At 37.4% G+C, this 13,769-nt stretch overlaps 2 protein-coding genes and 1 long non-coding RNA gene across 40 annotated transcripts in view; 1 reads left to right on the plus strand and 2 right to left on the minus strand.

The window, feature by feature from the left end:
• Positions 1-407, minus strand: part of WDSUB1 (WD repeat, sterile alpha motif and U-box domain containing 1) — a 30,340-nt gene extending 29,933 nt beyond the window's left edge. For all 9 annotated transcript variants that reach the window (XM_040703523.2, XM_025152258.3, XM_015290165.4 and 6 more), the window contains exon 1: positions 300-407. The gene's annotated coding sequence lies outside the window, so the exon portion shown is untranslated. The remainder of the gene's footprint in view (positions 1-299) is intronic.
• Positions 12-8,373, plus strand: LOC107053897. The gene is made up of 3 exons (XR_001467677.4): positions 12-551; positions 4,541-4,630; positions 7,391-8,373. It is a non-coding gene; the product is annotated as an uncharacterized LOC107053897 (long non-coding RNA).
• The window catches only part of BAZ2B (bromodomain adjacent to zinc finger domain 2B), a 108,639-nt gene continuing 97,371 nt past the window's right edge, over positions 2,502-13,769 (minus strand). For 19 of the 30 annotated variants that reach the window (XM_040703311.2, XM_040703306.2, XM_025152125.3 and 16 more), the window contains 10 exons: positions 13,082-13,746; positions 12,293-12,569; positions 11,980-12,135; positions 11,368-11,528; positions 10,266-10,576; positions 9,748-9,883; positions 8,999-9,145; positions 5,493-5,752; positions 4,661-4,804; positions 2,502-4,050 (listed from right to left, as the gene is read on the minus strand). In XM_040703311.2, coding sequence (XP_040559245.1) covers positions 3,897-4,050; positions 4,661-4,804; positions 5,493-5,752; positions 8,999-9,145; positions 9,748-9,883; positions 10,266-10,576; positions 11,368-11,528; positions 11,980-12,135; positions 12,293-12,569; positions 13,082-13,746 — 2,411 coding nt within the window. In that variant the 3' untranslated portion in view covers positions 2,502-3,896. The remainder of the gene's footprint in view (positions 4,051-4,660; positions 4,805-5,492; positions 5,753-8,998; positions 9,146-9,747; positions 9,884-10,265; positions 10,577-11,367; positions 11,529-11,979; positions 12,136-12,292; positions 12,570-13,081; positions 13,747-13,769) is intronic. The other 11 variants (XM_040703307.2, XM_040703305.2, XM_040703304.2 and 8 more) reach the window with 4 other exon arrangements.

Below are 13,769 nucleotides of genomic sequence, written 5' to 3' on the forward strand. Positions count from 1 at the left end.
GCCCGCCCTTCCTCTCAGGGAGCAACGAGAGCGGCGGCAGCGGCTTTTTTGCCCCATCTCGTCTGCACGTTTCCCAAACGCTTCCCCGTTTTCAGATTTAGCGGCCTAGAGCCATGTTACACTGCCATAATTTAACCGTGGAGCATGTTTTACGGTCACGCGGGCCCCACCGGCGCCAGGCAGACAGCAGGCTGATACGCGTCAGGGCCGAGCGGGCGCGAGCACGGCAGGCAGGCGGGCCGAGCCGGGGCGGGCGCTGGCGCGCGCCTCAACACATACAAGGTCACGCTGCTGCTCACCCGCTGCAGTTGCTCAGCTCATGGGCAGCTTTACCAGCGGCACTCCACGGGCAGCTGGACCGGCAGGCCGCAGAAGCAGAGCTGCGCTGAGGGCCCGCGGCCCGCCCTGAAGCCTGCCCCGCCCGGCGACTGGGCCGCCCCCGCTGAGGTCAGGGGGCTCCAAGCAATCGCGGGCTGTTTGTTTTGCCAGCAGTCAGACGTCCTCGCTGAAGAGTAACAGCTGGTCACGAACACCGCAGACTACTTAAACAGGTCCGTATTTCACAGCTGGGAAAGTAGAAATGACTCACTACGCCAAACTGTGAAGCAGCAGCTCATTCGGAAATGTGGCTACTCAGTTCTACTAACTGTGGTTAGTTCGGGCAGTACAGGCACCGAGAATTTGTGTAATTAGAGATAACATTATTATTATTATTTTTGAGTGTACATACCGACTATAAAAAAAATGGCTTACAGTGGAGTGCTGTAGAAGAGTCACAAAATCAAATAGACTAACTGGGTTGTTCCAGATTTCAGCCTTTAGTCCTCAGTTTGCAGGCATGTTGTGGTAAATCTAAAGCATCTGGGGACAATTTGATGCACACTGAGCAAACATTGTCCTCTAGATCACAAGTTCAGCATTTTATATAAAATTACTGTCCTTGGGATTTCTGTGCCCATTCACAGAAGCATAGAGGTGCTCAGATAACCAACATAAATTATATAAAAGACATAAGGTTTAGACCTCTTTTTAAAGACATGTTTTGTCAGAGACAACTTCTAATTTCCAGCTGCCTGTGTGTCATCTAATGTATTTGAAAGAGATACCAAAGAGACAAAACAGAATGCAAGGTGATAAACAGAGAGGTCCTCACTGACCATCACAAATGCTATTTTAAAAGTTCTAAAGTTTGTCAGGGAACTCCACAAATTAAGATCAGCTTACCTTGTTCAGAAAGGAAGTAAGCACACTGGTCTTTTACTCTAAGAAAACTGAGAGATGGGGACACTACGAGGACAGAAGGTTAGCAATTAAGAAAAACTGAAGACATTTTTCCAGCAAAGTAAATCCCTGCTCTTTTCTGTGAAGATATATGACGGTGTGTTTACGTTTCAGGCTCACTTTTCAAATATAATAATTTCTGTAAATTTAATTTTATTGAAATTGGAATAAAAACACTCCACCAGTGAGCAAAGCAATATACTGGTAATGTACCAATGTTAAGAGAGGGGAAGCATGTCCCACTATCATTTACCAGCTGCACAGCTAATCAGAGACAGGCTGAAAGATGCAGCTGTATGCATAACGTCGGTGTTAATGCTGTTCCTACTTCTCAGAAAACTAATATTAGATCTGCTATGGGGGATAAAGCACAGAATCTGGGAAAAACAAAAACAATCCTCTTACATCAAAGTCATGCATTTGGCAATGATCTAAGCATTTTAAAACACACAAGCCTACTGTTATATGTTCAAAATATGGATTACTCTTCATATCTATGGAACATACCAGCAAAGCTTTTTACAGAAGTGTTCAGAAACATTATGAAGAAGTTAAAAGCTATTAAGCAGTCAGTGGAGCTAATGTTAGAATGCAAGGCTGCCTGACACCCGCACATCATTCTTTTATTCTAGGTTATACCAGTTCTTCTGGCAAGACTTCAAGTAACATTCAACAAAGTGTTCTGCAGAGGGCAACAGAACATACAAAAAATGTTAAAAAACAGGCACTTAATGTTGCTAGTCAGCAGAGGGAGGGAATATAATGGCAAGGGAATATATAAAAAAAGAAGAGTAAGCCTCAAACATGGCATTCCTAATAAATCTATTTTCTTCTGTCAGGGCAATGGTTACAACCCATGCCCTTCTACAGACAAAAAAAAAAAAAAAAGCTAAGAAAAACAAACCAAAGCATATGTGGTCATTAGGTTTTAAGAAATATTACATACAGTATGTATTTACATTACAACAGTAATGTTAATACGAGCACTGGGAAGCAAAGTGGCTATACCTTTAAAGCCTTAACCAACGTTATCCACACTCATTCAAGAAGGTGGCAGAAGTACTCCTCTGATTGCTTGGCAATTGCTTGGAGGTACCACTAAAAAGGCCAGGAGAATTAGATACATTATAAGAACTTAAACTTAAATGCAAGACTCAAAATATATTATTGGGAATATTCCTGTACACACAAGAGCTCAAGTATTAAAATTGTCAAGAAAATCTGTTTGCAAAACAACCTTTTATTGTATCCGTGCCACACATACTAGTGAAAAATAACACTCTTAAAAAAAAAAAAAAAGAAAAAGAATGCTACCTTTCCACAACATTTCTTTTAAATAAAACTTCAAGTACTCTTACATTAGTACAAAAAAAAAAAATAAAAATAAAACCCCCAAGCCCCCACCTCTATCTGTCCCAACAGGCCACCACAACACACAGTAGATAAAACACAGTGGTTATAAATGTCTTTTTTTTGTTTGTTTGTTTTTGTTGTTTTTGTTGTTGTTGTTGTTGTTTTTGGTGTTTTTTTTTTTTTAATTTTTATTTTTATTTCTGTGGCAAAGCAAATGGAGGGAAATGTTTCTATGAAAAAATACTGTGTGTGCTAGGAAATTGTCACAATTTTATTCCATATGGATACAAATGATTATACTTGAAATTGAGGCTGTGGTGGCTTGAAATTATGTAACAAAATAGAAAAATGGAAAACTAATATCCCCTACACCCTGTTTTTAAAGGCAGGCACTACCAAGATTAAGGAGACTCCACAGTGTTGGTAGAGGATAATTACTGTACAAGCCATATAGCTATAATTACCTTAAGACTAAAATAAAATGCTACTGTCCTCCTAAGGCATAAACAATAATATCTGCAAACCATATGTACACATCATACATATTTAAAACAAGACTTAATATAAACAATAATGAACAGTATATACATGTCTCAATTTTTCTTTTCACTGTCTTGAAATACAATTTAACTACACAAGTGATGCAGCAACATATATATAAATGTACTTGTAACTCTACAGTAAAGTTTATTTTTAGTGCTTTTACAGCACATCAGTGTAAACAGTTTTACTTGGCTTTGTTTTACATTTTAAAACATTCCTTGTTGTATTTTCAAGATTTAAAGCAATTTTCTAATTCTTCCTTTTCACAGAAAACGAAGATTCTGGATGCTGTATAATCATAAATAATTCATAAAATTAAATACATTCACTAAAAAATAAACTACAAAGTAAAAAAATGAAAAATAGATATTTATTGGAAGGGAAAAAGAACCATTTTCCCGAGTAGAGCTCTGGTGGTTGAATATTCAGTGCGTTTTGATATATTTTAAATTGCTATTGCACTATAACACCCCTTTCTTTGAAATTCTTTGGGTGTGCTTCCCTGTTCTACCTAAATTAGTTTGTTAAAACATACAAACCAAGAACCAAGGGGCCATGGTTGCTGTAGGAGTGAAGCCTTTAGAACTAATACCACTTTTTTTGTGATACTTCTAAGGAAGAAGAACAGTCACTAGTTATGCAGGAGCCTTGCACTTTCATGTTCACATTGCTGGTCTCATCAGTCCTCATTTAAGGGGAAAAAATGAGTGCTGGTAACTTCAGCTCAATTTGAAAATCTCCGTCCATTTTTTTTCAAAATATTTCCTCATGTTGTGGCCAGCCCTGCCTATGTCAGAATCATCTTCATTAAAGGTTTCACAGTTGTCAAAAACAAGCCTGACATCTAGCGAAAATGCTTCAACATTGGGGTACCTGAAAAAAGAAAAAGGTGAATGATTTCTAGAACAGTTAAAATCAAAGGGAAAAAAGTACACAACAAAAAACTCTCCTAACATCAGAGAATTTACAACCAGTTACAGAACACGCAATGAATGTTCAATGAATAAATTAAATTTATTTTAGTATTTTCAGGAAGATAAACCTCAGCACAAACAAATTCTTTTTCATTACTGTTTTTGTTACTATCCTAAAAAAAAAAAATTAAGATAGAATTTCAAGTCTGAACTGGGCAACTTTTTTATTTTTCAAATTAGCTACCCTTTTCCCTTCAACATTTTTCTAGTTAAAATAATATTGGTATTTTCCACTTATTCATCTTTTTTTTTTGGTCTCAAGTCCTTTCAAAGGAAGTGTTGAGTATAGCTGCATTTACCCATAAAAGGAACAATCAGGTATGTAAAGGGCTGCCTGAACTAATCCTGTTATGTTGTCTTTTTTTACTCTTTTTCTTATCCTGAAATAGTGTTCCAGTACGCAAAGGAGCTGCTAAAAAGTAATGCAGTACAGTTCTCAAGTCTACCAATAAGCACATGTGGAGCATTGAAATCACAGGGTAAGTAGAATTTGCAATAAGTTTACTTACTGTCCACTAGTTAGCTTGTCTCTAATTGTGGAAAAGTCCATAGGCTTTTTAATAACTTTCTTATAACCAGGAACAAGTTTCAAGTTTACAGGAAGTAAGAAAGGCCAAGCATCCTCATGAGTTTCCAATTCTGAGAGAATCATGCTAAATAAAATAAGGATTTAAGTAAGTAATTCTAAACTTTGCATAATCAGAAAAATTGCTCACTGTTCCATAAATTCATCACATATTGTGAACCTATCCATCCTACAAAAGGAAAGCACTTACATAATCTGTGCCCTCTGTAAGGCAGAAAACAGCTTCAATAAAGACAGAAAACTGACTATTCAGAGTAGCACTTATTTCTCTCTGAATATACTTATGCAAGATGAAGTTCAAAGCATTGAAATTGCACAAATATTTCATCATAAATGATTTGCAAACTAGTAAAACAGGTACTGATACTACCTTTCCAAAAACCACAAAGACACTACAGAAGACAGCAGTTTCCTATTATCATCTCCTCTGTTATGCAACAACTACACTTCAGAAAGCTGTCAATACCACAGCTCTCAGGGTTTTTCCTACTCTTGGAGAGGCACGGAAGAGTACATTTCACATACTACACTCTGTGATTAAGTACCTTCCCATTGCCAAACAAGGCAATTACTCCTTGCAAGCACACAAAATCTTTTACAACCACAGTCAAAACACCACAACCCATGTGGAGATTCATAAAAGAGAACAGGGTTCTTGTTCCCCAAAACTCAGTTATGTATAACGAGGCACTACCTGCTTCTACAACACATACCAAAGTTTAGAATTAGTCGCTTTACAAGAAGGTAGATCATACCTGCATATAGCCAGGTCCTTGGAGTCATCTCTTTTAGGTTTCTTTATAGCAGTGAAATTTTCTTGTTTTCCTTGGCTTACAGAAACACTTTCATCCATTTTCCTTTTCTTAGGTTCTGTTTTCCCTCTTTTTAATGAGGTACTAGTAGTCGCAGAGTCTTCATCTTCTGTATCTCCTGGTAATTTCCTGCCTCTCTTTTGTTCATTACTTTTTTTTCCTTTTATTTGAAGTTTTTTTAATTTTAGAGTTTGACCACTTGCCTGAAAATAAAAAGGAATAAGCAAAAACCAAGAAATTACAGAGATCTGTTACTACTGATAGATAGCAGTGAAGATCAGTCACCAAAAAAAACTGTAACATGTCGGCAATTAGTCACTTTTTCCTCTTATGTAAAGGTGAGCAAGGCTGCAGAAATCCCTGTGACTAGTGGTTTAGGTTCTCAACTCATGACAGTGTAAAAGCACCTGACCTTCAGGCAGGTATGACAATACCTCCCAGCAAACCAAGATGGCCTAGTTTTAGGTACAGTACATAGGTCACCCTGAAAGTGATGCCTCCTATTTATTTCCATGGAAACTGTAACAACTACTAAGAGCACAATAACACTATCTGATAGAGGAAATTCACAGCTACACAACGCCATTTTTCAGCATAGTCACTACCATTTGATATGCATTTTTGCCAGCAATTAACAACAGCCTGCACGCCATGCTCATAAAAATATGCACCAGCCGAGGTGACTGCTGTTGCCATTGCTGAAATCCACCACCCACTGCCTCACTGTGCCAAGATCCACTGCTTGGTCTCCACAAATATTCAGCAAGTGTCAATGAATGTCAATGGGTGCCACTATTTCTGCATGGAGGAATTCAATTCCACATCTTTGCTTCATATGCATTTCCATGTCAGACGCCATTTTGTCAGACAGCTCCCCTGCGGCCATCTACTGCACAGTGATGAAGTGTAATGGAGTACTGGCAGGAAGTGTCAACCCCTACTACCATAACACCAACATCCACCTCTGATGTCATAGCACAAAATCATAAACTAGGAGGCATCATTGCTGGAGCAACCCTTCTATTTGTCCATTCTCAAAAGACTGATATAACCACAACTGGAATTCTACATCTGTTTTCAAGCAACTGTACTATTTGCAAAATACAGAAAAGAACTTTTAAAAGTCAAGACAGCAAAGGGATCAACTGATGTAAATAAAAGCTAGATATGAAAGATATAAATAGCCTAAACACAAGACAAATACAATAAAACTTAGGAGTACAAAAACACAACAATGGTACAACCTGGAAATAAGGATTATTATTTAATCAAATAGAAAAATATTTATAGATAATGAGGTGAAACTAATAAAGAATGCGTTAAGTATGTAGACAATAGGAGTTGTTATGGTTATTGACAGCATCATACGAAGACAGTATTTGAGGACATTACTCAGATCATTAGCACATAATGTCAAACACACAAAGCTATTGAAAAGACCCACTTACACTTTTGATTAGAAATTAAGTAATTTCATGAATTTTATAAATGACTTTCCTAAGCATTTTGGATCTGATTGTAGCTAGTGTGACAAGAAACGTGGTCAGTTTGCAATTTGTCATCTGATTTGTAATGTGGAAAAGGAATGCTGTGTATAGAATTAGTTTTGCTTAATATTGAACACACGAGAATATTCTGGAAATAACTGGACTCCATTAATGGTAGTCCATTAATGGACTGCCATTCGGTATCACATCTATATTCTTTGTCCAAGGTTAGAGAAACAGCCAAGTGTATTAGTTTGTAAAGGAAAAAAAGAGCGATGCTCACAAATCCAAGTTGAGATTAATTAGGACAGCACATTTTTTAACTTGTCATAAAATTGTTTCTCTGTTTTACAGAATTTTGAATCGCTGTTCAACATACTCTGAAGTTCAGGTAGAACTGTACTTTGGATTTCTTATACCTTCAGATTTCTAACTTTCAGCCAAATCTGCGACAAAAGAAACACCTCAGGAAAATGTTATTCTGTCATACTAGAGATGCAATTATTTTAAAGGAAAACAGGAGAAAAAAATAAATCCAGAAGCAACAGGGTAAGTTATAGCACGATGGGATAATTTCTATCCTTATAACAAGGTAAGTTGTAATATGATTCCTGGATAGCTACAGGAAAAGGTTAAAGCCTGAATTTACCTCTACTACACAATGAATTCCCAACAGTGACCTATTTTCATCACTTGCGCTGCACATTGTGTAAAAAACAATGCACTTTCCTCATCACTTTGTCAAAGATGCACCTAAAAAGGATCACACTGACAATATACGAGAAATGTACAACACTGAGTACTGCAGTTGAAAATTAGTGTTCACAAATGAAAAACTGTATTAATTTTAGGACTACAAACAGACTAGAAAAAATGTGGACATTTAATAATATCTCCTGCTTTGAGTCATTTAGACAGAACTATCCTATTGTTCTCTTCAGACTATTTTTATCTGAGGAAAAAAAATACTTAAAGACTCTCTGAAATACGTTGTGCTGTATCAAAAAAATAAAACTAATTTATGCTGTAAAAAAATAGACAATGATTTACTACATATTTTTCTCTGATTTTTCTTTTCAAACAATCTAAGACAAAAACTCTTAATGAGGCTCTAAAGACAAAAGTTATGATGCTGAATCAGCAAAAAATTATGGATATATTTACATTAAAAATTAAAGTTTAAGACAAACTTTTACTGCCACTGAAATCCAAGTTAAATAAAACAATTCATGGAATCATAGAATCACCAAGGTTGGAAAAGACCCACAGGATCATCCAGTCCAACCATCCGCCCTTCACCAATGGTTCTTGCTAAACCATGTCCCTCAGCACAACATCCAAACGCTCTTTGAACACCACCAGGCTCGGTGAACACCACCACCTCTCTGGGCAGCCCATTCCAGTGCCTGACCACCCTTTCAGAGAAGTAGTATTTCCTAACATCCAGCCTGAATCTTCCCGGGCGCAGCTTGAAGCCATTCCCTCTAGTCCTATCACTAGTCACCCGAGAGAAGAGGCTGACCCCCAGCTCACTACAACCTCCCTTCAAGTAGTTATAGAGAGCAATAAGGTCTCCCCTGAGCCTCCTCTTCTCTAGACTGAACAACCTCAGCTCCTTCAGCCGCTCCTCATAAGGCCTGTGCTCCAGACCCCTCACCAGCTTTGTTGCCCTCCTCTGGACACATTCCAGGGCCTCGATGTCTTTCTTATAGTGAGGGGCCCAAAACTGGACACAGTACTCAAGGTGCGGCCTCACCACTGTGCTGAGTACAGGGGAATAATTACTTCCCTGTTCCTGCTGGCCACACTATTTCTGATACAATTCATCTCATATAATCGAATTGCCACCCAACGTAAAACATACAGATCATTATTTTTGTTGAAAAAAAGCACTGACAGACATAATTCCAGCATCTACAAGAAGAGCACTACATGTCACTTTGACTTTATGGTTAGCATTACCTTTGCTATGCAGGCAGGACAAAACCAGTCACCATCTGGTATGGTAGTGATCTTGGGTCTGTGGCAGTAGGTATGACAGCCTTTATCACAACCATCACAAAGCAGCAGCAGTTCCTCATTATCTCCCTTTCGACATATTTGGCAGTACTATAATAGATGAAAAATGGACTCAGTTCAATTTGTAAGCCTTAAAGCATGGGAAAGGTACCTAAATTGCAGTTCCCTTTCCAAGAATTCACTCTGGATTTTTTTTTTTTTTTCCATTTTACCTTAGAGTCTAGCAATAATAAGGAATATATAAAGTACGTGAGGAACTAATCTAAAGGCTATGTGGGAACAAAAATGAAGTCCTGAATTGGGATATGCGATGCTGAATCACCATAAAGCTTATGTCTCAGATGAGATAAGAAATACTCCACTAAGTACAGTATCTTTCAGCAGATGAAGCCATAAATTACTATTTAGCAAAACGTTAATTATAAGGAGTAATTACTATCTTACACAGAGCAAACAATTACAAGGGCTTTTCATCTTAAAATTTTCATGATACTGGATTTGACAAGAAGGGAACAATCCCTTCCAGTATATTTATACTCATCTGTGCACAATGTCCAGTTAATATTAATTATTATAGGCAGTAATAAAAAATATATTATAAGTCACGTTCTCTTAAAATACGTAAAGTGTGAAAACAGGATATAGCAAAACTAGTTCAATTACATTATTTTTTCTTAATTAAAAACACTTACAACTTTCATAATAGATTTTTCCCATGCTATCGATTTCTGTAACTGCTGAATGCACAGAGCTACCTGTGCAGCACTTCGTGCTTCTGACAACGCCTTTCTCCATACCCTCAGCCCTGGAGCAATATCCTCTTCAGTTCTGCAGTGAAATATAGAGAAATTAGGTAGGTCGCATCCGTGTTTGCTGATATTTGAATGTGAAACAAGCATTATCACACTGAAAGCCAAGCAATGACAAAACGTACACAGCCAATAAGTATAAGGTATAAGCAACTAAATTTGATGTAGTGCACAGACTGTGGCTACAAGCCTCAAAGCTTAGTCACATCCAGTTAAATGTAAGATAACTTTGCATTATCAACGAACATAACAAAAAATATCTTTATGAAGCACCATGCAGAATAACATGATCCATATGGATCACAGACATACAAGAAAGTACATAGATAACAAGCAATAGAAAATAGGCTCCAATTAGCAAAGAAGCACAATAATTTTTCAAGTTAATCTCAAAAACCTACCCGTCACCATCACCACTAATGGATGGTGCAGGAGCAGGGACAGTAACTGTGCCCACATTATCCAGTTTGATCTGAATGGTGGTACTTAAGGGGCTCTTCAGATACCTTCGCTCTATGTTCCGCTCCAAGTCAGCAAGTCTGGTTACAGCTATATCTAGAGGGTTGTCATTCTTCCGCTCTAGAGAGCTGGTACTGCCTTCTCCGCCTCCAGCACTATCTCCATCGTGTTTCTTGTGCAATCTAATAATTGACTTATGTTCATGATATACCAAGTCTTCTCTTTCTGATGCAGGTTCAGGACACAGCCAGCCCTATGTTAATAGAAAGGTTTGTGCATTTATTGGATGCTATTTAACTTAGCGTTTGAATAGAGGAACTGTTCTACAGAATCAGAATAAATAACTGAAGTGCTGTTTCCAGTACATCTTGGTAACTTGTAATCCATCTGTAGAGATATTTTCCAAAATCTCCAGAGAACTAAAACAATCAATCAAAAATATATAAGCATTACCAGACTTTCTGAAGTGAGTTTTCTGCAACATTCTGCATTATCTTATTTTGAAGTATTCTACTCTATCAGTGAAAACACCAGAATAGGTCTGTTTGATTGTCTCAGGAGACAGTATCAATTGGTCACAGAGAAATGGCATCTACTAGTAAAACACACTACATCTGGAATAGTACATCCATATTTGAACCAAACATACTTAGTTTGGTATCACTACTCACCCTAGAAAAGTTACTGGCAGAACCCAAACCAGGCAGAAAAGTGGCAAACCCACAAAAATTAAGTCATCTACATGAAATGAAATCTGGGCATTCATGAGAGCTTAACAAGACGTGTGTGATTCTGCACACTGTGAAAGAACTTCTCAGGAGTTGTCATTCTGATCACCTTTCACTGAAGATACAACTGCAATGAAATATCTGAAACAGATATCCATGATAGTGCTGCAGTGGATTTGTTTTATTTGCTGACAAAAATACAGATGAATGAGAAGGCACTTACCAACGGCAAAAGGACTGTTACTATCTACTTTAAATTCTTCCCACTTCAGCAACAGTTTTTTAAAAAAGAAATTTTACTAAAAGTTAGTTTTACCTTAACTTGCAAACTAGCTGATGCAACTCTCCTCTCTAGGTCTTCCACCTGCTGAAGAATAGCAAGGTCCACCTCCATTGCTTGCTCTTCTACTGACCAGTTTTCCACAACATCTCGAGTTACCTGGTTATCTTCATTTTCATTGATATCAATAATTGCAACTGCATTTGAGAATCATATTTTGTTAAATTATTATAACTTCTCCAAGTCAATTCAAACTGTTTTACCTGTTAGTCCAATTAAATGCTGAAGAATTGTTACAGAAGTGCATGGCTCTTAAGATATCCAATATGACCACCAAATTCTGTAGGATTTCAAGTTTGCAATTCAAAGGCAAGGGGAAGGGAAGGCTGAGCTATATTGTTACAGAGACAGAAAATGCTTGAAAAGTTATCATCACTTAAACCAATAGAGAATTTATATTAAAGAAGGTTTTTCCAACACTAACTTCCCAGAATAAGGCTGGTAAAAAGGCAACTATGTGACCTTTTACTTTTTTTTTTTTTTTTTTGGCTACTATGACCATCTCTGTATCCAAGCACATCCTGGAGAGATCTCAGTCAGCATTATTATGCTCCAGTATCATGTGTAACATGAATACCAACTACCTACCATCCTTATTTTTGATGCAGGCCAGAGTGATATAGTCCATGTGTTTCTGTATTTGTTTTTGTAAGGCCTTTTCTCTTATTCCCCTGAGATGCAGCACTTTATGCAAAGATTTTAGGTCCTCAGGATCAGTAATCCTCCACCACCCATACTGCATTTCTAAAGCAAGAGAAACATAAATACTTATCAGGTGTTTTTCACGTGATTACAATCAGATTAGAGAAATTCAATAGGGAAATTAGAAAAAATAAACTGTAACACAGCATAGAGGCACTACAAATTATCCAGACAGTTCCACCTGATTGCTCATTCTTACCTTCTGGTATTGGTTTTGGGTTTGGGTGATCTACTGGCTTGGCCACTTCCACTGCTGTACAGGTGGCAGAAGCTACTTTCTCAGTCTGCAGTGCTGGTGATTCACTTTTACTTGTAGGAACACTAGATGTCAAGAATGAGTTACCATTCCCTTCTGATAATCCCAACCCTGATCCAAGAGTAGGTAAAGGAGATGAAAACTGAACATTTGAAGTAAGAACTCCTGTAGGCCATCCACAAAACTGAAGTCCCATGACAGGTAGTCCAGGCTTCATCTGCTACAGAGAAAACATTTTTTAACACTATCACAACTGGTATTGTTGAGTACTACCAAGAAACCAGAGTTATCATTAGGATGTTAATTTTCAAGCAGCAATCAAAACATAAAGGATGCCTTTACTCCCTCAGTACTTCAAGCTGTTCAGGAACAAGTCATATAACAACAATGTAATAATTCCTATTAGAACTTGTGATTGCTTAGGGAACAGTATCTTTTGAGGGCAGTCAAATTTCTGAAATCTGTTTTTCATATAATACAATAATCAAACTCCTTAAAAGCAAAATCTAATTACTAAAATAAACATACAAAACGTCACACATTGGTTTATCTAAATAAAAAAAAATCCCATGTCTCTTTTACATGGAACTACTACTAATGTTTAGAAATAGGAAGGAATAAAATAAAAACATAAAGATACAATACCACGTCTGTGAAACAATTTGGCTCAAAAGAAATTCTGCCAAATAAGCACTGCAAATTTATACCTATTTAAAGCAATTATTTATTTACCTGCAGCGGTGGCATTGCAAAAGGACTTAATCCCATTGGACTCTGTGCAGAGGTTGAGCCCAGAAGAGGTGATGGAACAGGTGATGGTGATTTTGATGGTGGATGCGATTGAGGAGTAAGTGACGTAGTAGCTGGTGTATCTACATGGGTAACTGACATGTCATCACAGGGTACTCTTGGCAGAAGGCTGAACCACTGTCTGTTCTTCTCAGTAAGAGTCTTTAATAACTGATCACTTGGAATTAATGGAGAACTATAAAACTTTCCTGTCCCGCTTGCAGTAGGACTGAAAAGATTACTAGAATCAGACTTTTCGCTGCTGCTTTGTGATACACTGGGTTGAAGACTACACAGAGAGTTTTGGGAAGTATTTTGATAAGATGGAGTGCATCCATTTGCTGCACCACCATTAGGTTTTTGGGGCATAACATCAGACTCAGGTGGCATTTTTGCAACCTCTAACAGTTTGCTTAGTTTTGAAAATGACCCAGGCTTTTGCAAAAACAAATTAGTGTTGTCCTTTTCTTTCAGATCTTCCTTTTGCTCACAGCGAGTTGTATTTAAACAGCTTATTTTTTCTTCTGAGATCTCAAATACCTCTTCTTTGATATGTATACTTTCTACTTTTTTTAACTTCTCCTTTTCTTTTGCAATTTCTTCTAAACCTAAAGAAGTACAAAAAACCACA

The sequence above is a fragment of the Gallus gallus genome, chromosome 7 (genome assembly GCF_016699485.2).
Source record: "Gallus gallus isolate bGalGal1 chromosome 7, bGalGal1.mat.broiler.GRCg7b, whole genome shotgun sequence".
Taxonomy (NCBI): domain Eukaryota; kingdom Metazoa; phylum Chordata; class Aves; order Galliformes; family Phasianidae; genus Gallus; species Gallus gallus.